The following is a 25,786-nucleotide window of genomic DNA, read 5'->3' as shown; positions in this document are numbered from 1 at the left end:
ATTCAAGGAGGGATTTCCATTTCAGACGGGGAAAGATAGGAAATAACTTGGTAAGAGTCTCATAGCGATTTACACACTGAATGGCAGGAAAACATGTTAAAGAGATCTATCATTTAGGACAGAGCTCATAGTGAGATATGAGCGTTCCTAACTTTCCACATCTTTTTTTTTTTTAAATTTTTCATGGAGGTACTGAGGATTAAACCCAGGACCTTGTGCATGCTCAGCATGCACTCTACCACTGAACTACACCCTTCCTGCCACCAAATTTCAACATTTTAATTCTGCTTTCCTTTCAGCACAGAATGAATTTTTTTTTCCAGCACAGCACGGAACAAAAAACTGTTCTAAGTCCAACATGATTTGCTTGGCTTTCTCATGAAATAAAGTTGATTCCCTCTAAAATTTAGACATGTTCCTAATATGTCATGTTTCTAATTTCATGTTTTCTTTTTAAAACTATCATACAGTAAGTGGACTATTTTGTGTGTGTGTGTGTATGTGTGTGTAGAGTTCTATGGTCACACATGTATAAATTTCTGTAACCAACCTCACAATCAGGATTCAAAATAACTCTCCATCCCCCAAGACTCCCTTGTGCTAAACCTTTATAATCACACCTTCCCCGACCCTTCATCCCTGCAACTACGGATCAATTCTTTGTCCCTGTAGTTTTATATTTTGGAGAACGTCAAATAAGTAGAATCATGCAGTAGGTGACCTTTTGACACTGGCTTCTTTCGGCATAATGTCTTTGACTTTCATGCATGTGTTAATTGTTTGTTCCTTTTAATTGCTGAGTAGCATTACATGGTATTACATAGTACTACACGGACCACAGTATTTGCCAAAGGATGCTTGGGTTAGATCCTTTTTTTTTTTTTTTTGGCAAATGTTAAAGGAGCTGCTATCAACATTCATGTGCAAGTTTTGTGTGAGCACAGGGTTTTAAAAAATGTTTTCTTTTCATGGAAACAGAATTGACATACAACATTGTGGAAGTTTAAGGTGTACAATGTGTTGATTTGTTACATTTATATATTGAAATATGATGGCCACCATAGTGTTAGCTAACACTTCTATCATGCCATGTCACATAATTATCATTTCTGTTTTGTGGTGGGCACAGTTAAGAGCTACTCTGTTAGCAACTTTGAAGTTTACAACAGTATTGTTGCCTGTAATCACTCTGCTGGGCATTAGATCTGCAGAACTTACTCATCTTCTGGTTGCAGGTTTGTACCTTAAACAACATCTCGCCAATCCCCCTAGCCTTTCCCCCAGCCCCAGGTAACCACCAGTCTATCCTGTGTTTCTCTGAGTTCAGCGTTTTTAGATTCCACATATAAGTGATATCACGCAGTGTTTGTCTTTCTCTGTTTGACTTTTCTTACTTAGCAAAATGCCCTCAGGGCCCATTCAGGTTGTCACAAACGGCAGGACTTCCTCCTTTCTTGTGGCTGAATAATATTCCATTTTAGATACATACACATCACATCTTCTTTATCCAGTCATCTTAGGTTTCCTCTGTCTGTAAATATCTTCATTTCATATTCATTCCTGAAGGATGCTTTGTTGATTATAGAATTTTGATGGACAGTTCTTTTCTTTCAGCCTTAAAAACACGGTGTTACTTTCTCCTGGTCTCCATGGTTTCTAATGAGAAATTTGCCATTATTCAAATTGCTGTTTCTTTGTAAATAATACATCATTTTCCTCTGGCTTCTATCAACTTTTTTTTTGTCTTTTGTTTTCAGCAATTTCTAACATATGTCTAAGTGTGGATTCCTTTGAGTTAATCCTGCTTAGCCTTTGATAAATTTCTTTAACCTGTAGGTTTATGTCTTTCGCCCGACTTGAGAAGTTTTCAGATACTACTTCTTAAAATATTCTTTTCTTCACCACACGTTTTCTCCTCTCTGGGACTCTGAAGACACAAATGTCATACTTTTTGTTATTGTCCCCCAGGCCCCCGAGGCTATTTTTTTTTAGTCTGTTTACTCTCTGTTGTTCACACTGGATTATTTGTCCTGATATACCTTCAAGTTTACTGGTTCTTTCCTCTGTCATTTCTATTATGCTATTGAGCCTATCCAGTGAGATTCACTTAGTGTATATTTCAGTTTTTAAAATTTCCATTGGGTCTTCTTTATAGTTTCCTTTTTTTTTTTTAACTAAGACTTTCTATTTTTTTCTGTTAGTTTCAAGTGTTTTAATAACAGCTGCTTTAAAGTCTTTCTCGGATAATTCCAAAATCTGTGTTATCTTGGCATTGATATTTATTTGTTGTCTTTTTTCCCCCAGGTGAGTTGACATTTTCTGGGTTCTTCATATTCCAAATTATTTCAGATTGTATCTTGGACCTTTTGAGTATTATATCACTTGATTAGAAGTCTGGTTTAAATCCTGTGGATAATGTTGATATTTTTGTTTTAGCAAATGATTGACCCGGCTAGGTCCAAGCTACACATTCTAATATGGTTTCTGTGGGTGGTGATTTCAGTTTCAGTTTAGTCTCAAAGCCTTTTCAGTGCTTTTGGGATCTGCCTGTTTGTGAGCAGTTCAGTGATCAGTGTGGGAGCTCGATGGTGGTCTATTCATTACTTCACTGCTCAATGCCTTTGAGATCTTTCTTCTTTCTTTAATATAGGTGTTTACAGTTATAAATGTTCTTCTGACACTGCTTTTGCTACATCCCGTAAGTTTTGGTCATGTTGTGTTCTCATTTTTTGTTCATTTTGAAGTATTTTCTATCTTTCCTTTTTTCAAAAAAGTTTAATTGTGGTCAAAAAAACGTAATATGAAATTTGCCATCTTAACCATTTTTAAGTGTCCAGTTTAGTGGCATTAAGTACATTCATACTGTTGTGCAGCTTTGAAATATTTTCTAATTTCTCTTGTGAACAGTTTCTTCTTTGATCCATTGGTTATTTAAGAATGTGTTGTTCAGTTTTAACATATTTGTAAATTTTCTTTTATTATTAATTTATCATTGTATTTCATTGTGATTGGAGAACATACTCTGTATTATTTCAATCTTTTAAAAATTTATTGAGACTTATTTCCTTGATGATCTTCTGTCTAGTTGTTCTTTAATTAGTAAAAGTGAGATACTGGATTCTCCAACTGTTACCTTAGAACTGTGTGTTCCTCCCTTCAGTTCTGTCAGTTTTTGCTTCATATATGTAGTCATAGATTATGAGGCTATGCATATATGTTTATAATTGTTACATCATCTTTATGTAATGTCCTTTTTCATTTTGAGAAACAATTTTTGTCTTAAAAATACATTTTGTCTGATGTCAGTATAGCCACTGCAGCTCTTTTGTGCTTATTGTTTGCATGGAATAACTGTTTTCATCTTTTTACTTTCAAACTATTTGTATCTGTGACTATGAAGTATGTCTCTGTAGACAGCATATAGATCATATTAAAAAAAAAATCTCTTCTGCCAGTCTGGGTCTTTTAACTGGACTGTTTAATCCATTTACATTTTGTATGATTACTGAGAAGGAAGAACTTTCCTCTGCCGCATTGCTGTTTGTTTTCTACATGTCTTATGTCTTTTTTTGTTCTTCAGTTCTTCCATTACTACCTTTTTCTGTGTTAAGTAGACATTTTCTAGTCTTTCCTAGGCATTTTTAATTCTCCTGTTTCTTTTATTGTATGTTTTTGAATTATTTTCTTAGTGGATGTCCTGGGCATTAAAATGAGTATCTTAATAACAATGTAGTTCAGATTAATGTCAACTTTTTCAATAGTATACAAAACAATTGCTCCTATAAAGCTCCATGCTTTCCTTGCCTACTAATTACATCATTATACATTGTGTGCCCTTCAACATAGACTTGTAATTATTGCTCTATGCAGTTGTTTTTAAAATTATATAGATATTAAAAAGTAGTTAAAACCAAAACATACATTTATGTCTTTTATATTTACCTATGTAGTTGCTTTTACTGGTGTTCTTTATTTCTTCAGGTAGATTTTAGTTATTGTCTAGTATCCTTTATATATATTATATATACACACACATATATATATATATATATATATATGTGTGTGTGTATATATATATTTCTACTTGTATTTTAAATTCAGAAAGTAAAAGTTAAAGGTTCCGGGTTAACACCTGACATTACATATCATGAGTCTTTTTGTCTGTTTAGTTTGTTTTCAAGAAGAAAACAAAGGCTGTTTCTGATGAACGTTTTGCTAATGGCAGGAGTCTTTCTGAGATGTGCCTGTTCTCTCATGAGGGATGACGCGACTCCACTAGCTCCTGTTTGTGGTGCCTCTCTTACCAGGAAGTGATTCGTGAAGCAAGGATGATAATCATGACAATAATAACAACAACACATGTAGCAGGATACTGTTGGGAAAGGTGAAATTGTGTAAAGGAAGGTACACCATGAAGTAGGTGCTTTCCAAGTGCAGAATGACATGCAGGCAGGACTGCTACAAACCTTCCTGTACTTGCATCTGTATCTCAGTGGGTCTATTACCTAGGGATTTTTGAATGTTACACCACGAAAACTTAAAGGAGTTTAACCAAAGTGCATTTTTGTTAAGGCATTGTAAATGTTTTCCATTTCATTCAAATGCCAGGCACAACAATATATAAGCTTGTAGAACTTTGGTACTAACTTCCAAGAGAATACTTATCTGGGGCGTAACTCTATTGGGCTTTCATAGACTTTGATCTATTAAATGTAAGATCCAGATTCATGTTCTTATGTGTCTTTCCTAAGGACAGAATCTAGACATTAGGAGCCCAGTAGGAAGCCAGTTATTAAAACTTGTTTTATCTACAATTATCTTTTCTTGTGCAATGATCACCCTTCACCTGCAAGGCAGCTCGTAAATTATATGGGAACATTTCCTTAATGAGAGAGTTGAACGTTAACATAAAAACATAATGTTAGTAGGACAACTAGGTCCCGTTCATACTTGAAGAAACCCATGTTCAAGATCCCATGGCATTCTATATTGAGTTCTAAGACTATTCCTACCTTGTAATTTTATTCCAGGTCTAGTGATCATAGACTTGTCTCATCCAGTCCAAATTTCACATTCAGCTGTTTTCATTCCCCTTGACTTCCTCATGTGGGGCTGCCTTTTAAGTTTAGGAATTGTAGGGAGACCCTCCCCAGGGAAGAATCTGATTATGCTTCCTCACAGAGATTTTATATGTGAAAGTCTAAACAAAGAACAAGACTCAGGTCTTTAATCTCCTGTCTTCCTTCTTTTTAGGAAGCAAAATACTGAGTTGTTACTAAAAGAATATTAAGTTCTCAATGATTCGCCCTCTAGGCTGCATCAGGAATACATACAAACATGGTCGTGCCTCACACCTCCTTGGTTTCTAGAATTCAAGTCATCTAAGTCATTAGCCTTTTCTTTCTACTTTCTGCTCTGACTCCAGTCAGCCACTCAGTGATGCTCTTACTGACATCCTAGGTTGCGTCTCCCTTACTTTCAGCATAATAGTAACCATCCCTGACCCTTTATCTGTCGGATGAGGACTCCAGGGCTGGGCAGGGATAACTGGTCGCTGGAGGCTACATAAGGTTTCTGCTGCCCTTTGCGAACCCTGACATCATTGTGACACCTGCACCGACTGGTTCCTGGAGCACAGGTTCCCTTCAGCTTCCCTTTCCATGCCTCACGCGTCACTCACTTTCTGCATCCTTGCCCTTGGGCTGTAGTGCAACGCTGGTGAAAGTTGTGGATTTCAGTGGGTCGCCATTATTCCCGCCAGGCGATCTCTTGGCTCCTCCTTTCCTACCATATTTCTCCTAAAGGTGAACTCCAGTCCTCCCTACTGGCTTCAAGTCAGTAATGTTGCTGGGGGGTTCTTCTTCCTCCTTCTTGTGGTTTCTTCTTATAGGTCCGAATTTTCCGTTAGTGTAAAACTCTTGGCCTCTCTCTAGCCTTTTCTTTATTCTTAAGAAGAACTGATTTTCTGGTTGGAGTTTTGGGGTCAGCCACACGTATGATCCTCCCTCCTTGGGGGCCAGCTGCCTGCATGGAATGTGGGCTCTCCCTTTGTCTAGGTCTTATGGTAAGCTTTGCAGGGAAGACTGACTCTGCCTAGAAGAGGGAGGCTTGCAGGTGGCTAGTGTGCCCGTGACTGAGTGGGTACATCTAATTCTGGGGTGTGTTCAGCAAGGACTGAATCACATACTCTAGCACAACATTCATTATAAATAAAGCTGATATTTTTATCTATGAATTGGCTCTCAAAGTCAGGAACAAGATTGCCATTTACCAGACACACTAAAACATCAACACTTGGGAGGAAGGATACAGCTCAGTGGTAGAACAAATGCTTAGCGTGCATGAGGTCCTGCGTTCAGAGGTCCATTACCTCCATATAAATAAACAAAAACCTAATTACTACCCCCCTTAATTTTAAAATAAAGTAAAAAAAAAATACCCTCCAACACTTAATCCTACCTCTTCCCCATCATCTGATCACCCTTGACCCTTGTCTATAACATGAAGACATTCTCTTTTCCTGCACTTTTGTCTTTCAATGGCTTCTCTACATAACAGGGGTCACCACCTCCTTTCCAAGCCTGATCTTTCCTTCAGGTCTTCTTCTAGTTACTATCTTGTTTCTCTCCTTGTCTTTCCTGTTAGGGTCTTTTTTACCAGCATCTTCTCTTCCTGGTCACTTGGGAAGAGGATGCCAAATAAGATCTCAAGATTGGTTACTGATTTCCCAACAAGCCTACAGGAAACCCAAGACCCTAATCCAGATCCGCAAACATGACAAGAAACCACTTAACCCAGAAAGTTTTGGGAGAATCAGAACCTGCTATTGTAGGTCTGGCCAGTCTAAGACCTACAGCCTTAAGTACAGGCTCATCTGCATTTAAAAATGTGTAATTTATGAGTTATATCCTACATACTTTGAAATAACAGACATGTAAAGTAAATTTATGTAAATGGAACAGAAGACATGAAAAAGTAGAGGAAATCAGGAGGCCATGTCAACCACATAATCCTAAAACCTACAATAATACACTTCCTAGAATTAAATATTAAGTTTGGTGCTAAGCTTCCCTAAAGCCATGGAAAAAAGGAAAACACGCTGGATTCCATCTTTCTCATTGTTCAAAAAGAGGAAGTTGAATCTCTGACAAAGTTTTGTCAGAAAAGATTCTTTCCAGCTCAACTTGTATTAAGTTAAGGGATGTCAAATGACAGGAAGAATGATGTCTTCAATGGTGGATCTATGAGACACACAGAGAAGGGCTTCAAGCACCAACTGATAAGGAGACTTGTCTCCAGTTATTAACCTGGTATGACAACAATAGAGTATTTAGGTTGATGAGTCCTACCTGTTGTGCTGGTGGAAGTGATTGATAAAATGTTTTCCTCCCACCAGCCCTCTTGGTGACGTGACGTTATCCCTTCGAAGAGACAGCACCAAGGCCGGTTTGGTGTTGCTGATATTGAGGATTCTTCCTGACAGTTACAGGGACCAGAATCATTTGCATATTGAGATTGTTCCTTGTTCCCAACAGTGAAATCAAAGTTTCAAATCCAGAGGGGACGTGGTTGGTTTCCTATCTGATACTCCAGGAGGGAACTCCTTGATGGGAGGACAGAAATTTGCCTTCAAATTAGGAGATCAACGTTTGAGTCATCCATTCATTCAGAAAGATTGAGTTCCCGCTCTGGGGTGAGGTGCAGGCTCTGGGAACATGGGGTGAATGAAACCTAAACATGGTCCCTGCCATCGTGGAGCTGAGTCTGAGGGCTCTGACCTAGTCTAAGGTGTAAAGCGGTCAGGGAGGTTTTCCATAAGGAACTGGCATTTGGGCAGGGACCCAAAGGATGAGCAGGCAGAGGGAAGAGGATACGCAAAGGCCCTGTGGCAGGAAGACTGCAGTGGCTCTGAGGGGACAGAAGAAGGCCAGCAAGACTGGAGGACTTAGCGTGTGGGGAGGATGGTCCAGGGGGAGGCTGGACAGACAGCAAGGCCACTGAGTGGCTTTCAGGGCGAGCTAGTGGTGAGGGATGCTGAAGCTGGTTATGTCTCTCTGGTGCAAAATGGATTGAAAGAGCAGGACTGAATTTGGAGGACCGAATTCTGAGGGCACAACTGCAGGATCCCAAGTGAAAAATGATGCCGGCTTCAACTCGTGTGTTAGTGTAGAGAAGAAAAGAAGTGAGCAGACCATGATGTATTCAGGAGGGCAAGTGATCAGAATGTGGTGATCCTGAGTGCAGAAAAGGGAGGTGCCAGAATAATTGCCAGTGTCTGTCTTGCTGAAGGAGACAGTCGTGGCACTTCTCATGGAGCCCAGATTGGAGGGAGTGGGGGGAGTGGATGTCCAGGTTTGGGAGGAAAAGCCTGAGTGCAGGGCCTCAGACCACTGAGTGGGCACAGTGGGCGGGGCTCTGGGTTACATACCCTTGTGAATGAGAATTACTGCCAGCCATATCAGTAAACGAAGGATGCTGTGCCATCAAGTCATCAGCCACTATTCTGCCCCGACTGTGAGCCAGAGGGAACTCAGGATGGAGAAAGAACAGGACATTGGCCCTAGAGAGCTAAGGTGCACATCAAAGGACTGCTTTCAATGAGCCCAGACTTTTGCATTTTCTCATACATAGAAAATCACTAAATTCCTTAACTTGAGATACCTAGCTTTCTTTAATTAACAGTCATCTTTTAATGTTCCAACTGAGACAGGAAGGAAGGGGGCAGGGCACAACCATTCAAAGAATGACACAGCCTTTACACCAAGATGGTGGAAGATTCAGCTCCCAGTAGAACTTGAGCTTCAATATACACACATTGAAATACAACAGCTGCTAAATGACACTCCCACAGGTGCCAGGGCAGATTCTAGGCTGACCGCAAAAGGTCAAAAGAGTGATGGCCCAGTTCCTGGGAATCTCAGGCCCTATCCCAAAGTAGTTGGAGTAATCCTCCAACTTGTTAGCATACAAAGTTACCCAGCCCATAAAAACTAACACCCCCACCCCTCGTGGCCCCGATCCCATTTCCCCTGGCCGACCCCATGCTCTGAGGCCACTGCCCTCCCTTCTGGGTAAGACGGCCCAGCTCTGCCTATGGAGTGTGCATCTCCCTGAGTAAATCTGCTTTCACTCTACTATGGCTCGCTCTTGAATTCTTTCCTGCACAAAGCCAAGGACCCTCACTTGGTAGGGTACATCCTAGGGGCTCGCCTGGGACCTGGGACATGGCCATCCTCTCACTCCACATTTTCCCTGCATCACGACTACCTGGTCTTTGTTGCAAAAACTCAATATACATCCCAGCTCCTTCCCTGCCTCTTCAGATGAAGTGTCAGATCTGACAAAATGTTGAAATTATATGATACAAATAAATGGTCAGTTTGTTGGAATTTTAGATATACCTTTCAAAGCAGTAGGGGAAGGCCACGGATTTGGTTCCTGGACATAAGCGCTCAAAGCACCCTGCACGGAGGAGCACAACAAGCGTGTAAACTTCCCGTGTGAACACGTGTGTGAATCACTGGCTCCAGTTTTGCAAGGTGCCCAGACAACAGCGAGGCCAGGAAGGGACGGACACCAACAGTGTCTTTTGTAGATGCTCACCCCTAACCTGATCCTGCCGTCTCAGTGGCACAGGTCCAACTGAGAGAAGAACAGAAAAATCATCAAGGGACAAATGGTGATGCAGACAAGAAAAGCAATCAAATATACGAAGAAGATCAAAGATTCCACTCCTGGGCATAAACTCAGAGAAAACTCTGATTCAAAAAGACACATGCCCCTCAGTGTTCACAGCAGCACTATTTATAATAGCCAAGGCCTGGGAACAACCCAAATGTCCATCTACAGATGACTGGATAAAGATGTGGTATATATATACATACACAACATTACTCAGCCATAAATAGGAATGAAATAATGTCATTTGCAGCAACATGGATGGACCTAGAGATAATCATATTAAGAGAAGCCAGTCAAAGACAAATATCATACGGTATCACTTGTACGTGGAATCTAAAGAAAATGATACAAATTCTATTTACAAACCAAAAAACAGACTCACGGACATAGAAAACAAACTATGATTACCAAAGGGGAAAGGGCGGGGACGGGTAAACCAGGGGTTGGGGATTCATAGATACACACCACTATATATAAAGTAGATAAACAACAAGGTCCTACTGTATAGCACAGGGAGCTATATTTAATTTCTTGTAATAACCTATAATGGAAAATAATCTGAAAAGAAAATCTATGTAAGTATATGTATAACTGAATCACTTTGCTGTACACCTGAAACTAACATTGTAAATCAACTACACTAAACATTTAAAAAAAAAGATTAAAGAAGTGGCAGAGACCTCTAAGGACCCTAAAATTCAATTTTAAATGTAATCACTGCCCACAGTTCATTAGAAAGAACTAATTTTTTCCATTCTCCCCTTCTCTTGCTCCCCAGCTGCCCTGGTTAAGAGTGAAGAAAGCTACCTTCTCCCAGACCTCCTCCTCTTCCTCTCTCTGGCATTCACCTGTGATTCAGCCAAGAAAGCGTCAACAAAGGGAACCGGAGGGGCAGGAATGTGCCCCCATCCCTCCCCTTTCCCTGCTGGAGATCTCAGCCAAGGGAAACGGGAAGTAGCCTGTTTTTACTGCCCTGCACACTTTCATTCCTCTTACGTGTGCTCAGAGCCCCTGGAGGAAAATGCAATTTGGTAGCGGCCTGATAACCACATTCTTGGAGCCCTGGTCCAAGCATGGTAAAACTCCAAACAATGCTCGGGGAAGGGAGGGCAGGGGGTTGGGGGAGGCAGAGCGAAACCACCAGATCTCCCTTGTAAATTACAACACAATCGCCCTTGTAAAATTACTGGCTGGGATTAAATTCTCATTAACGTCTAACCACCAAATGGAAATTTTTGGTTATCAAGATGGGGGCACTTTATCCTTCTCAAGAAGTCCTGTTTATTTCTGGGAAGGTTAGTAATTACTAGGAAAATAGCGAAGAAGTGCTTCGAAGTTTTATTGAAAATGGACCTTATTAAGGCCCAAAGCTGGTGCAGACAACCCTTAAATTTGGCCGGTAGGATTATTAGGTGACTGGGTCTAGGAGGAGAGGGAGGGCAGAGACCTGCAGCTGCGGGGCCCATCATCTCCCTGTGAACACAGCAGGGAGACTTCAAGGTGTGTCGTGACTTCTGTTGTCACTGCAGGGGACCCTCACTGGGAATTAGGTACTAGAGTATTCTTCTAAAGTCCTATCATGTGTTTGCTTCTCAATATACACGTATGTATCAGACATGCTCTGCAGGAGATCAGAACATTTTAACCTTGAGGACTTTGGACAGAATGATGCACCAGAATCCCCTAGGTGCGTCTCCCTCTGCATGCTCACCCTTCTACAAGCATTGTTGGTTGAACTCTTCTGAACGACGTTTTATCAATCATCATGCTCTTTAACATAGCTAAAATTGCTTTTTTTTTTAAGTGATCCAGGCTCTCAAAGATTATGTGACTCAAAAAACTGTCTGTTGTGGAGGTTGGCTGTCCCCAGTCTACCTTTGCTGGATGCTCTGCAGTCGCCAAGGCAGGAAGAACAATGCTATCAAGTGTGGCTAATGGCACCCTTTCTGTCCCTCCTGGACCTGCCTGCATCTGCTCACACGTGGACTCGCCCACACAAGCAGTCACTCATTTTGCATGTGTTAAGCGCTACCCTATAGATGATGCTGGTCTTGCTGGGTACTCAGGATGGAAAAGGGTCTGAAATACAGACCCCGCCCTGGTTTAGAGGCTTCCACTCTGATGGGGACAGACGCCTTCGCCCCTCCTGTAGTTCCTGCTCTCGAAGGAGCACAGAGGCAGTCATTTTACCTCTGCTCCTCTAGGCTGGGCAGGCGGTGGAAGGAGCAACAGGAGCACAGGGCAGGATGATGAGCTCAGTCCCTGTGGGAGACCACCCTTGGCCCAGGGAACACTGTGTGTTAAGGGCGTGGAGAAACACCCCTGGAAGTCACACGGCACTCCAGCCAGCTGTTCTCTCCATGGACTGTATTGGGCTAAAAGCTCCCACTTTGGGGGCTGGGCAAGAACTGTCAGGGATTTTTTGTTTGTTTCCTTTGTTTGGGTTTTGGCCTGGAATCCTTGCAATAAATGTCATTTTTCACCTCTATATACAATATATAACCATCATCTAGGTACTTTCACACTTTTTTTTGAGAAAAATGCATAAAAAACCAAAGTTGAATCAACACAAGAACTGAGAGTCAATGTTTAAAAAGAGTTATCACATTATCCAGCAGTCCCACTCCTGCACATATATCCAGAGGAAACTCAAATTTGAAAAGATACATGTGCCCCAAGGTTCACAGTGGCACTATTTATAATAACCCAGACTAAATGTCCATCAACAGATAACTGGATAAAGAAGATGTGGTACACACACACACACACACATACATATACACACAATGGAATACTACTCAGCCATAAAAAGAATGAAATAATGCCATTTGTAGCAACATGGATGGACCTGAAGATTGTCATACTAACTGAAGTAAGCCAGAAAGAGAAAGACAAATAACATATAATATCACTTATATGTGGAATCTAAAAAAAAAAAGACACAAATGAACTTATTTACAAAACAAGGACAGACTCACAGACATAGAAAACAAATTTATGGTTATGGGGGAGGGGAAAGGGGGTGTAGAGAGCTAAATTAGGAGTTTGGGATTAGCAGATACTAACTACTATATATAAAATAGACAAACAACAAGTTTATACTATATAGCACAGTGAACTATACTCAATATCCTGAAATAACCTATAATGGAAAAGAATCCGGAAAAGAGTATATATGTATAACTGAATCACTATGCCGTACAACAGAAACAAACACAGCACTGCAAATCCACTGTATCTCAAAAAGTATTAATAAAAAATAGAAAAAATAAACGAACTTGACATCCCCCTAGAAAAGGGCGGAGGAACACGCAGCCCCTGCGCCATGCGGCGGCGCGCGCGCACCTCTCACAGGTGACACGGATGCGCTCCTCACTGGACGACTGCTGCTCGTCCTCCTTCTCCTGGAAGTGCTCCTGGACACACTGCTCCTCGAACTCGTGCAGCCTCTTCAGCTCCTCGTCGCTGAGAAATAGCTCTGTGTAAAGGCAGAAGGGGGTCACCAAGTGAGAAACCAGCCACTTCCGCCAGAATCGATTTAGTTGCATCCTTGCCAGTTTCACTGCCAGCCCTTAATCAAGCTCCCTTCCCGTTACTTGCAGGCAGCACTGTGACTCCCGCGACTGTTTGCCACACAAAGACGCACTGTAACATGCAGCAATCATCTCTCCGCTGGAGCTAAACAGCTCACTTTTTAACACGAAAAACAAAATCACAGCTAACTCGGAAAGTGAAAACGAGTACTATTTTCCAGAAAGCCTTTTGCAGATACTTTATGGACAGACTCAAGTGTATATGAGTGTTTTTCCATTCTCTTTATTTGCAGCAAATTAAAACATTTTGAAAGGAACGTCGGATTTACACAGAAAAGTTATTTTTAAGAACTGTCTTGGGGAGGGGGAGGATATAGCTCAGTGGTAGAGCGTGTTCTTAGTGCGCAGGAGGTTCTGGGTTCAATCCCCAGTCCCTCCATTAAAATAAATGAATAAATAAACTTAATCACCCCCCCAAAACCTGGAAAAAAAGAAGAACTAAAGAAAATGCCATCATTTATTTAAAAATGAGGAGTATTCTGCAGAGAACCACAGCTGGACTAGAGTGTGTGTTTAAGGCGAGTTCCATGCAGGTATCCAATTGGAACCCTCTTTCAAACTAGCCCCAGATAGACACTGGAGAGCCCTGCACATACTCAGTCCCCGATCCTTTTCGTCCTGGTCCCCTTCTCTTTTCTTCCTGCAGCGACGGCTGAGACGCATAATGATGATATAGATGTGGCTTAAAATGATCATTGGTGGAGGCAGGACTGGCCGGTCATGAAACGTCATAATCAGCTGATACCGTTGGAATTTCCACACTTGGTTGGATATCGACTTTACTTCAAAGAAGGTATTGCTTTAAAAAGAATACGTTTTCAGTTAGTTGTGTTACTTTTTATTGTGATTTCACAGAGCAATCAGAGTTACTGAAACTGAATTGAAAATATACAATGAAATGGCCTGTTAGTGCTCATTAATACTGACTCCTACTAACCTCCTGTCTTTTCATTGTCCTATTAACATGGATTATCTGCATTCAAGGTCATTTTACTCGTATAAATGAATAAGAATTAAGTGTACTGAAATACTACCTAGGAGGGAAGGGTATAGCTTAGTGGTAGAGTGCATGCCTAGCATGCATGAGGTCCTGGGTTCAATCCCCAATCCCTCCTTCAAAGTAAAAAAAAACCTAACTACTATATATAGAATAGATAAACAACAAGCTTATACTGTACAGCACAGGGAACTATATTCAATATATTGTAGTAACCTATAATGAAAAAGAATATAAAAAGGAATATCTGTATATGTATGTATGACTAAAACATTATGCTGTACACCGGAAATTGATGCAACATTGTAAACTGCCCATATGTCAATTAAAAAAAAGTTAAAATTAAAAAAAATTTTAAAGGTAGGAAACTAAGTACACTTATGCTTACATGTTATGCTTCCATAAAAGGTCAGGTTTAAGAAAAAGAAGCAACTCAATCTAATTTTTAGAAAACCTGAAATACTACCTAGTGCATTGTTGAAAAACCACACCCCAGTCTCCTGACTGCTCAGGAAATTTTATTTCTTATATTTAAAGGTATGAACCATTCAACTAAACATCTGAAATATTTAAGCTTGACATTCAGTCAAACAATTAGTCGACTGCCCTTTTTTTGGTAACTGAGTTGGTTAATCATTGAACATTTTGATCGAAGGAGCATAATTTTGTTTGCTTGTTTTGGGGTGGGTAATTAGGTTTATTTGTTTTGGTTGAACCCAGGACCTCATGCACGCTAAGCACATGCTCTACCACTGAGCTTTACCCGTCCCCCATAATTTTAGATGTTGAGAGGTACAATCTTTGCTTTCCTTTAGTTTCTGTTGGGAGGTAGTAAGCTTAAGATTGTTGGAATCCTGATTAAGCATGTTGTCTACGGACACGGGAACCTTAGAAAAGCCAGTTAACCTCTATTGACCTTCATTTTCTAATCTGTCAAGTCAGGAGTGTAACCAGATTCTCACCAATGCTCTGGTCAGCAATGAAGATGCTGTATTTCTATAAAGGATTTTTTTCCTTCATATTTGTCATCTTAGAAGCTAAAATAATTTTTTCCCAACATTTATGAATCATGGTCACATACTGAACCTATCGTGCCAAAAGGGGCAAGTTTTACAAGAAACTTTATTTTGAATTTTAAGCCATTTCTTTCCTAGGCTGTTTTATCTTCCATTCTGTAAATGATAAGAAACATCTTATATACTATCACAATAATTGTCACAGCCTATGAAATTAGCTTTGCTCCCTGTGGCTCTGGTAGTGAATTAAAGGCACAACTTGATAAATCTCTATCTCAGGAGACTTTCATCTAAGAAAAGATTTTCATTAGGTTAAAACACACGCTGAAGTGTTAAAATACTAACCAAGACTGAATTGAAATTTAAGGTTGACTCTTAATTTTGGGGGGAGAGGGTAATTAGGTTTGTTTGTTTGTTTAATGGAGATGCTGGAGGTTGAACCCAGGACCTCGTGCATGCTAAGCACACACTCTACTGCTGAGCTATACCCGCCCCTCAAGTGCACTCTTGATTTACGGAGACACGAAGGCTGTTGAACAGTTGAACTAAGAAGACTGCGGAAAGTTCTACGCATCTGAAAGCCCTAGTGGAATTCCATGGAAATCCACGGCAGCGTGTGGGGGAGATTTCTGAGATTCAACTGAACAGCTGTAAAGCGATAAACAACAAGCACCCGGCCAGCGGCTGGGACACGTACTTGAAGACGGCGATGAGCAGGTTCACGAGCAGGATGTTGGCCACCAGCAGGTAGCACGCCATGATGGCCGGCGTGAGCCAGGCGCCCGGGATGCAGGGCGGCAGGCGTTTGCCGTCCTCATCATACTGGTTGTCGCCGCAAGGAGCTGCAACAGAAGTGTGGCTCTTTGTGCTTGACTTTTACGTAGAACAGAAAGACTAAGTAACTGACATATGCTCTTAAAGGACCTACTTCTTTTTTAATGTGATTTCCTTTTCTGATTGTGTAAGCCATAATTTCCCACTTGAAAAATATCAACTTATACCAAGGCAATCAGAAACTCATTTCTGCAGAGAGTCTTTCTTTTTTTTTTTTTTATTCTTCTTTTTTAAAAAACATCTTTATTGGGGTATGGTTCCTCTACGGTAAACTACAAATATTTCAGATGTATAATTTGATGAATTTTGATAGACGTATACACTCATGAAACCACCACCACAATCGAGATAGCTCACATTTCCATCACTCCCCAAGAGATGCAATTTTTGAATTCTCAGTTTATCCCTTCCTGCACCCTTAGAGAGAGTCATTCTTAACGTGTCATATTTGTAAACATTTCTTCATTTCTTTGTTGTGTTTTTTGTATACAGAAGTTCTTTTTAAAAATTTAAAAATTTATTTTCTATTTATTTTGACCTGTCATTGGTTTATCATATTTTAAAAATTTATTTTAAATTTTAATATTTTTATTTAAAACATTTTAATATTGGGGAAGTGATTAGGTTTATCTATTTATTACTTTTGGTGACGGTACCAGGGATTGAACCTAGGACCTCCTGCATGCTGAGCACATATTCTACCACCGAGCTATATCCCCCACCCCTGCTCCCAGAAATTCTTAACTTTTAAGCAGACATCTATCTTTGCCGTTTCTTTACTGTTTTCCATTAGAACGTTACTGTGTCTTCTAATTTTTTAGCTTCAGTGTATGTTGTCTTCTTGATCATTTGTACATTAACTTTGAAAATAATTTTACTATGAGGTAGGACGTAAGGGTCCTCTCTAGCCTCAAATCCATTCATCAACTATTCTAGTGCTAGATTTGAAAAAGAATCTTTTCTCTCTCTCTGCTCCTTTGAAATGCCACTTTGATCATCTGGGACCTATTTTCTGAAGAAAAAGGTAGGGTGATCCCAACACTGATTAGTGAAGTAAACTCCACAAATTTATAGTCTACTTATTTATCATTTCCTTATAGTTTAAAAAAGTACTGACACTCAAAAACAAGAGAAGTATTTGAAACCAGTATAAGACTATCAGTAGTTAGCTGAGGAAGACACTAATTAACACACACATTTCATGGACTAGAGTCATCAGTTATGCGTACACTTACGATTAATTTCCATGGCGTAGACTGTATTGAAAAGCAGCATTTTATTTTTTTAGTTTTGACAGGAAGGGAGAAAAGAAAAGAAGATGGTTGAGAGAAAAGTGAAACACATGAATAACAACACGAGAACTGTTTTACTGTCAAGAAACGCCAAGTGTTCCAATCTCAGGAATTACAGATTCACGCTGGGAAGTGGTGATCTACTTAGAAGAATTGTACACATTATTAATTCTAGGAAATATATATGTACATATATTCCGTGAATATTTATTTTTCCATTTATTATGAGCAATAGCAAAAGCTCACTAGTTAAAAAGACATGAGGCTCCTGGCAGATGATCATTTTAATGTGTCAGTTAACCAACCAAGTGTCCCCTGGCTCCCAACACAAACACCTCATGAGCACAAATAAATACGAAATTATTATGAAATCAGATCAAGAGTCAAAAACCTACATTTCATGGTGTTACTGAAAACAATTTAATAAAAAAAAAACAGTAAAAATATTATACCTTATGTCTGGATCCAGGGACTTTTAGCATTTATGAATGTTTACCTAAGCTAATAGTCTTTTGAAACCAAATTAGATTTTCATGTTCTGGTTCACCACGCCACCAACATATCTGGTAATTGACGCTGAGATACTTGTGATAAGAATGTTCTGAATCACGTTATGAGCGCTAGCAGGTAGAAGGCGCTGTGTTGAGTTGGTTGTCGGGCTAGCCTAGTGGCACAGATACACTGGACAACCTTGCATTTTGTACAAGGGCCGGGATATGCAGAACCTTTCATTCTCAGGAAGCATCACACTGGAAGTAGCAGCCATGCTATTGTATCTGATGCTGTGTGACAGAGCACAAGGGGCAAAAAATTTTGGGGGGAGGGTAATTAAGTTCATTTATTTATTAATGGAGGGACTGGGGATTGAACCCAGGACCTTGTGCATGCTAAACAGGCACTTTACCACTAAGCTGTAGCATCCCCCTAAGGGGCAAATTAAAATATTGGTGCTCACATGAAAACAGGACTTAAGAGCCTGGTTCATGGGCGGAGCAGTACCTGTCCCGGTGAAACTGTCCGGGAAGCATTTGAACTTTGCTTCGTTACAACACAAGGGACACGTCAGAGTGTCACCTTACCAGCTCAGCCTGGGTTAGAGCTGGGACCTACATTCCCGAGAAATCCATGCAGGATTGCAGCTCATTTCCTCCGCTAATATCCAGATGATTGTTGCTAATACAAAAATAGCATGCCAGGAGTGAAGAGGAAATTGACAGCCACGTGGAAAACATGCTCTGAAGCTTGAAGAGGGGGCTGACACAAGGCACTGGTCACCCTCCTGCTTCCTGTCTCATTCGACCAAAATAACTCTACCAGCTCTATCTCGGGGCAGAAAGAGATTCAGGTTGAAGAAAAATTAGGATGTTGGAACTGGGACTCCATTCATGTGAAGGGAGGTGCCTAAGGGATGTGAGACTCAGAATTTTTGCGAGTGGTTTTCAGAGTGGGAGAAATGACTGGTGTCTCAAAAATCAACATTTCCTAATCTGCACTTATTTCTTCATGAAATCCTTTGATGCCTGTGGCAGACTCAAAAAGATGTCATTCCCCAATTAACACATGCTCTTGCAGGAAGTTGGAACCGATCATCTGCCTTGGGAAGCAGGGAAGAGAATCTTACTATGAATTCTATTCTTACGGTCTATCTGGTCTGCAAACACCTCTCCGTAGATCATCCAGTAGGGCATGTAGAAGATGTTTCGGGCCAGTTTCCAAGAAGGCTCCTCGTCTGGATGCAAAATGGCTTGACGGGCTACTCCGAAGCTCATCAACACCACCAGCATGATGACCACAAAATACAGCATGTCAATCATCTGGGGAGAGAGGAAACGCGTCTCTTACTGCCTTGACTCACGGCCGAGTTCACCTGGTTCATTACATTGTGTTCCTCAAAGACTTCAGGAGTGCTTAATTAAGATGAAGGGAGCTTCTTCTGGCTCTCTCCTTCCCACCATGGGCTCCCAGATTTTGGAGTAAGAGGGGGAGACATCTAAGGAGGCAACAAGATAATGAGTGGAGGGTACACACTGATGTTTAGTCATTTATTATACAAATGGTTAGCACCTGGCCTCAGGTCCCGCCATGGTGCCTAGTTACTCACAGGGTGTCTTTCTGATATCATCACGTAGGGCCCCAGGTACCTGTCGACACCAAAGACCTCTAGGACGCGGATGCACCAGAAGATGCATTCACACAGTGGATTGTTACAACGAGCAATACTCTGGATACTGTGGATATTGTCCTTGTATAATTCCCAATTTTGACCATTTCTGAAGATAAGGGCCCTCGCTGGGGTCCGTGAAACCATGTATCTCTTGGCTTGAAACCACCTGCCCTGTGAAGAGTTATTCCTAAGTGTAGAAAACTTCCTTTCTTCTGGGACTAGTCTCAACACTGAGGTTATATTTTTGGTGATGTAAGAATGAACTGCTGGTTCGTTTTTAGTTTCATATTTCCTGACCTGTTTTGGGGTCAGTATTGCTGTGGATTTGTCTTACCTTGACCTAATCACATGAATTGCCTGTGTCCACTCCAGGCCACAGCACACAAGCTGAAGACTGTCTGGAGTCTGGGTTGGGGGAGTGACCCTGGTCCCCCTTTGTCTCTGGCTTCTACTACATGTTAGGTGGTTATCCAAAATCTGTCAATATATACAGTAGGCCCTCGACTCATGTCTGTCAGTTGGACTTTTAATTAAGCCATCAGTATGTAGGAGAACTATGCTTTTTATTTTTATTTTTGGTAATTATGTTTACTTATTTATTTATTTTTTTAACAGAAGGACTGAGGATTGAATCCAGGACCGTGGGCGTGCTAAGCACATGCTCTACCACTGTGCTCTCCCGTCGCCCCAAGAACTATGTATTTTAAAGCAAAGACCACGTCCTGCAAGAAACCAGCTACAAAGGAAAGGTCAAATGAAATCTACCATGGCCATGCCCGACACCTGGTGTCAGGTCCTAACCACAGCCACGGGGTCTCTAGTTAGTCTCTAGTTAGTTGCGGGGAATCAGCACTAACCATCTTTCCGATCATCATCACGTAGGGCCCCAGGTACTTGTTGACACCAAAGATGTCCAGGACACGGATGTACCAGAAGATGATATCCACGCAGTAGATCACGCGGCCGTAGCCCATATAAGGTTGCTTCTGTAGGCGAAGGATGGCTCCAATCATGAACATGGAAATGGCCACGAGGTCTGTGATGTTCCAGTACTCCTGAAGCCACACTTTAATTTTCTGGCTGAGTTTCCCTGGTTCTGACATGAGGATCTGAAAAGAAATACCCGAGAACCATAAACAGGGGAGTGTGGTGTTTGAAGCCTTGTTTTCTTAGGATCTTGGGAAGACAGAATTGGAGCAGCATTCCGGGGCATCTGGTCCCCTTTCCTACTCAAGGCTTCCAAGCACTAATCTTCTCAGGCAGAAGGATATCTAGAAAGGGAAATGCCACAGAATCCTCTATATTCCTGGATTCAGTGTTTCACAAACTCTCAGGAAATGCCTTCTAAATTGTGTCCCTCTGGGTATTATGACAGCAGCTGCCTTTTGACTTCTTTTCTGGACACATGCCTGTGAGCCCATGTTCCAGAGTCAGCCCAGGAGGAAACCTCTAGGGGAGAGATAAACCCATGTGGTCCCCCAGAGGGCCGGTCCACCCGGAGGAGCTGGCAGAGTCTGGATAGGAAATGTTTATTTACCAACATTCCTTTGGAACTCTGATAGGAGTCAGGGGAAGGTGGGACTGGAGTTTCTCCTCCTTGAGATATTACCCTTTTAAAATTCCCCACTGACTAAAAGGACATGTCCTCAGAGTAAAACTGCAAATATTTAACAAGCAGCGTGCACCGGCATGCACAGAACAAGCCCCACGGACGCAGCTATGGTGTGTAGCAGGGTGGGGGCCTTTAAAGGTGGTACCCCTTGACTTATGGAAACTGAGTAGGTCCTGGGGACCCTGGGGGTGAGATGGGGTGGTGGCTATTTATTGGCCAACACAGAAGGAAGGGATTCACTAGTTCAATATCCCGTGCACCCTGGCTGACAGCCACCTGCCCTCTTCCCTATAACAGGGGTGGGGGGGGTGAGCTCTTTGGGGTGAAGAACAGTGTCTTAGCACAGGGTTGAGGCTCAACAAGAACACAGCGGCACCAGAGATGGCACGTCAGGCCACGTGGGAAATCCCAGTTGTAACATTGGCAGTGTGTGAATGAAGCCCAGCTCAAAAAGAAAGAGGAGTAGGAGGAGGAGATGGGCTGAAAAATTTGCACTCGGCACTCCCGGTTTCTCAGGCTCCCCTGAGACTGATGGCATCAAATTAGCTCTACTGGGAAGGAGAGTCATTATTTTTCATTTCAGGGAAAGGGTCAATGATGATTGCAAAATAACAATATTGGTTCTATAATGAAAAAAATATGAAAACGAATATAGGTATGTATATGTGTGACTGAAACATGATGCTCTACACCAGAAACTGACACAACATGGTAAACTGACCAGACTGCAATAAACAAGAATGCAAAAAATAATAGTAATATTGGTTCTATGTCAGTTGGAGAAGGAACATGAAATCCGGCTGTGTGCTCTCTCTCAGTTCAAGTTCATTTTTTTTCTTGGCTATAAGCTTTCCCTTTATAAGCTGATATCATGAGTTAGGACTCGAGGATGCTATTAGAAAAAAGAGGACCTGGGCTGTATGTCCTCTGCCACCCGCAGAGGTTGTCTCCTTGGAGTTAGATGTGGTTTTAAGTCCCCTGTGATGCCAGCTGTCTGTCCTTTCTTCCACACTGAGTTGAAAACCTCGTTCTCTCTGGTTGCAGCAGGTGATCTGGTGGTCTGCCCAGAGGCGCGGGAGGCTCTCACCCCGTGGGTGTGCCCAGCCCTCATCTGCCCAGCCCCATCCTCTCTCCTGGCCTGCCCACCACCTGCACGAGAATCCCCACCTCGGGTGTGGGGAGGCCCGGCTAGCACAATGTAGTTCTAAGTCTTGAGTTACAAGAAAAACGTCACCCCTTCCATCTCTCTTTCTACTTTCAACTCCCAGAAAACTGAGCTAAAATTTGTAGCCAGTTGAAGTAATTAGTTTATCTCAGGTCCCTGGCGGCACCAACTGCCGCTTTTATCGGCACTCAGACTTGTTTTTATTACCAAGCATCACTTCTTTTTTGCCTTGTGCTTTGACTTTCAAGTTCAAATTCAGTTGGAAGCAGAAGGCATATAGGTCTGAAGCAATGGAATCAACTAGGGATTGGGACACCACGAAAGTCGGGTTCCACAGCACTTAGGATCTGCAGGACACTTTCTGGCAATAAGAAGCTACACTGAGTTGAAGCGACATTGGAGTGGCGAGGCTGGGGCCGGCCGGCAGAGCATCACCTCCCGTATTTTCTCTAAGGCCAGGCTCACGATGTAGGAGATGACCACCCACTCCTGCAGGCAGGGCCAGCGCTCCATCCGCACCAGGATGACGTAGTTGAACAGCAGCAGGTAGCCCAGGTACGAGATCTGAAAGGCAGAGACGGTGAGTGGCATCTGGGGAGAGTGCACGTGCTGGGGGCGGGGGTGAGGGAAGCTCTGAAACCCTGTTTCCAGGTGGACACATCTTCAAAACCCATTTTGCATTTCCGGGGCACTGACTCTCCCACGCCCATCACTGCGGCATCGGCATGCGGAGAACTTTGAGGCCTGTCCGGGGGCGTTTTGGAATTTAGCACAAGGTAGTGGGCGTGGACAGTTCATTCTCTAAATGAAGATATATTTGCTGCGACTATTGGCCTCATGGGAGAATTATGAAGTTGCATGAAATGATGATACATGGGGAAACTTTTGAGTCATTTGCCGGTGTGTCTTCTACATTCCTGGAAACTGGAAAATGTTACTCACTCCTCCCTGGCTTGCCAGTTTCCTCCTTGAATCTTTCTGCTACTGATGGATGTGGGAGGTGGGAAGGGAGGAGGATGATGACAAGGTGGCTGTCCAGGCACTCATGGTTGTGCCAAAGCCCCCTCAGTTAGGACTGGCATGTCTGTGACGTGCTGTGTCCACAACAGGGTCCCTATCTCTGTAGATGTAGGGTTTGCATGTGTCTGGGAGTGAGGCATGAGCTGGAGGGAGGTGGTCTGAAGACCACTGAGCTTGATTCACTCTGAAGATGAAGAACATTCAGCTTCACGGCTCTCCGCTGGCCCCTCCTGGAGTCTTGGGGAATGGCGAATGGTCAGGAGGGCGTTGCTAACAACTCTGTATTTGTGATTTGCAGTCTTTTTTTTTTTTTTTTAAGCTGCCTGCCCCTGATTGTTTAAGTTTTTTACCAGGATACAGGTAACATCCCATGTACCCACTATCTAGTCTCTGCGGAGGGATCAGAGCGAGAGTTCTCCAAGCTGGGCTGCCACGGGAACCCCTGGGAAACTATAAAGCCTGCGACCGACCCCCTCTCCTGCATCCAGAGGCAGCACTCATTTATTCTTTAATTTTTAGAATTAAAAAAAAGGCTTTTGGGGGGGAGGGGTAATTAGGTTTCTTTATTTGTTTCTTCTTTTTTTTTTTTTAAATGGAGGTATTGGGGACTGAACCCAGGACCTTGTGCATGCTAAGCATGAGCTCTACCATTGAGCTGTACCCATCACCCCCTAATCCCCGGACTTTTTTTTTTTGATTCTATCATATCTAAGGATCAAAAGATGCTCAGTGGCAAATGTGAAGGGGCGGCCTTACCGTGTAAAACCAGAACTTCACAATGGGAGCGTTGTAGAATTCACAGATCTTGGTCCCAATGGGGACACTTCTTTGCTTCTTTTGTTCATTCTCCTCATCCCCCTTTCTCGAGCCTGCGTCTGCACTCGCGTCCTAGAAACAGCACAGCGCTCAGCATGTGGGAAACGCCTGGACCCCAGCATCGTATTGAACAGGCAGGCGCCTTGCAAAATAAAGGATTATAAAAATGTCCCCGATTACTGGGGCTCCTAAATTCACGGTAGGAGAAATCTCCACCATTCTGAAAACGAGAGTCAGTGGGTACTTTTACGATCAAGGGCATCACTGACCATATTCTCTTCTTCTTTCTCTTTGCCGTCTTCGTTTTCTTTGGATGTTTGATATGAGAAGTCATCGTAAGTGCGAAATTCCAAAAACAAGATGGTGGGTGGGAGAAGAATCCCCATTATAACCTACGTGTGATGAGAAAAGTGGATTTTTAAGCTACAACAGCTCCCCCCAGTTTTCCCAGTATAGGCAAAATTTCAAAATTAGGAACTTCAGTATGACTCGGTGATCTCAGCCCCAGAACGGGTCTGTCTCTGCTCTGATGTTCCAGGGCTGATCGGGTTTATGTCTTGGGAAAATAACAGACAGTGAGAAGCTGAAGAACATTGCTGACTTTTTCTAGATGAACAGCAAGCATTATTGTGTGGAATCTTGACTTAAAAAGCAAAGATCTTACATCGAATGGGGGAGGGTATAGCTCAGGGGTAGAGCATGTGCTTTGCATGAGGTCCTGGGTTCAATCCTCAGTACCTCCATTAAATAAATAAATAAACTTAATTACCTTCTCCCCCCCCCAAAACCAACCAACAAGGAAGATCTTTCAAAGAATTTCAAAGCAGGTAAAATTTTAAAGTAAAATATAGTAAGTAAACCTAAGTAAGTAAATAGATAAATAAAATAGAATGATACCTCTAGCGAAGTAGACCAAACATGTTTTATAGAGAAATAACTTAGATCTAAATGCTGTGAGCATATGGACCAAGAGTCGTGAGACAAACATGACTCATGAGAGTAGGACTGAAGGGCTCAGCCGAGGCAGCAGAAGGAGGGTGCAGCCCATGGACAGAAACCCTCGTCATTTTTACCTGTGCTGTGCTGTGTGTCTCTGAGACTGAACTCTGTTCCCAATGCTCAGTGGTCACTTTTCACAATTTCCCCTCAGTCATCCATTACTCAGAATAACACAAAAAGGCTAATCTACCATATGCTAAAAATTGTACTGTAAAAACATCAGTAATTAAAACCATGTGGTTCAGGTACATGAATAGACCAGACAATGGAGCAGACCGGATGGTCTGGAAACAGATTCAAATACACGTAGGTAATTAGTTTGTGATGCAAACACCGCCTTTTGTAGTGTGTCTAGGAATTGCATTTCAGTCTTCAATGCTATATCTATGCGATTATTCTAAAAGCTGAAAACTGAGAGTCGGGGTATAGCTCAGCGGTAGAGTTCGTGCTTAGCGTGCGTGAGGTTCTGGGTTCAAACTCCAGTGCTTTCATTAAGGGGGAGAAACAAGAATTTAAAAATAAGTAAGTAAATAAATAAATGGAAACAATAAAAAGTATTTACATTTTTATTACTATACAAAGCACTGTCCATGGTAC

General features: G+C 42.0%; 1 protein-coding gene and 1 long non-coding RNA gene across 6 annotated transcripts in view; one reads left to right on the top strand and one right to left on the bottom strand.

The window, feature by feature from the left end:
* TRPM1 (transient receptor potential cation channel subfamily M member 1) overlaps positions 1-25,786 on the bottom strand; it is a 60,724-nt gene that overhangs the window by 4,828 nt on the left and 30,110 nt on the right. For 3 of the 4 annotated variants that reach the window (XM_072950656.1, XM_072950658.1, XM_072950659.1), the window contains 8 exons: positions 24,460-24,582; positions 24,131-24,262; positions 22,790-22,918; positions 20,435-20,686; positions 19,035-19,227; positions 15,985-16,129; positions 13,871-14,073; positions 13,027-13,159 (listed from right to left, as the gene is read on the bottom strand). In XM_072950656.1, coding sequence (XP_072806757.1) covers positions 13,027-13,159; positions 13,871-14,073; positions 15,985-16,129; positions 19,035-19,227; positions 20,435-20,686; positions 22,790-22,918; positions 24,131-24,262; positions 24,460-24,582 — 1,310 coding nt within the window. The remainder of the gene's footprint in view (positions 1-13,026; positions 13,160-13,870; positions 14,074-15,984; positions 16,130-19,034; positions 19,228-20,434; positions 20,687-22,789; positions 22,919-24,130; positions 24,263-24,459; positions 24,583-25,786) is intronic. The other variant, XM_072950657.1, reaches the window with a different exon arrangement.
* On the top strand, positions 13,921-20,537 carry LOC140689676 (uncharacterized). Of its 2 annotated transcripts, none has more exons than XR_012064706.1 (3): positions 13,921-14,067; positions 15,713-16,034; positions 17,410-17,608. It is a non-coding gene; the product is annotated as an uncharacterized lncRNA (long non-coding RNA). The 2 variants fall into 2 exon arrangements; XR_012064707.1 differs by lacking the exons at positions 15,713-16,034; positions 17,410-17,608 and adding exons at positions 20,193-20,326; positions 20,460-20,537 and having other exon boundaries at positions 13,981-14,067.

Source organism: Vicugna pacos, chromosome 27, assembly GCF_048564905.1.
Source record: "Vicugna pacos chromosome 27, VicPac4, whole genome shotgun sequence".
In the NCBI taxonomy this organism is placed as follows: Eukaryota; Metazoa; Chordata; class Mammalia; order Artiodactyla; family Camelidae; genus Vicugna; species Vicugna pacos.
This window is presented reverse-complemented; position numbering and strand designations above follow the sequence as displayed.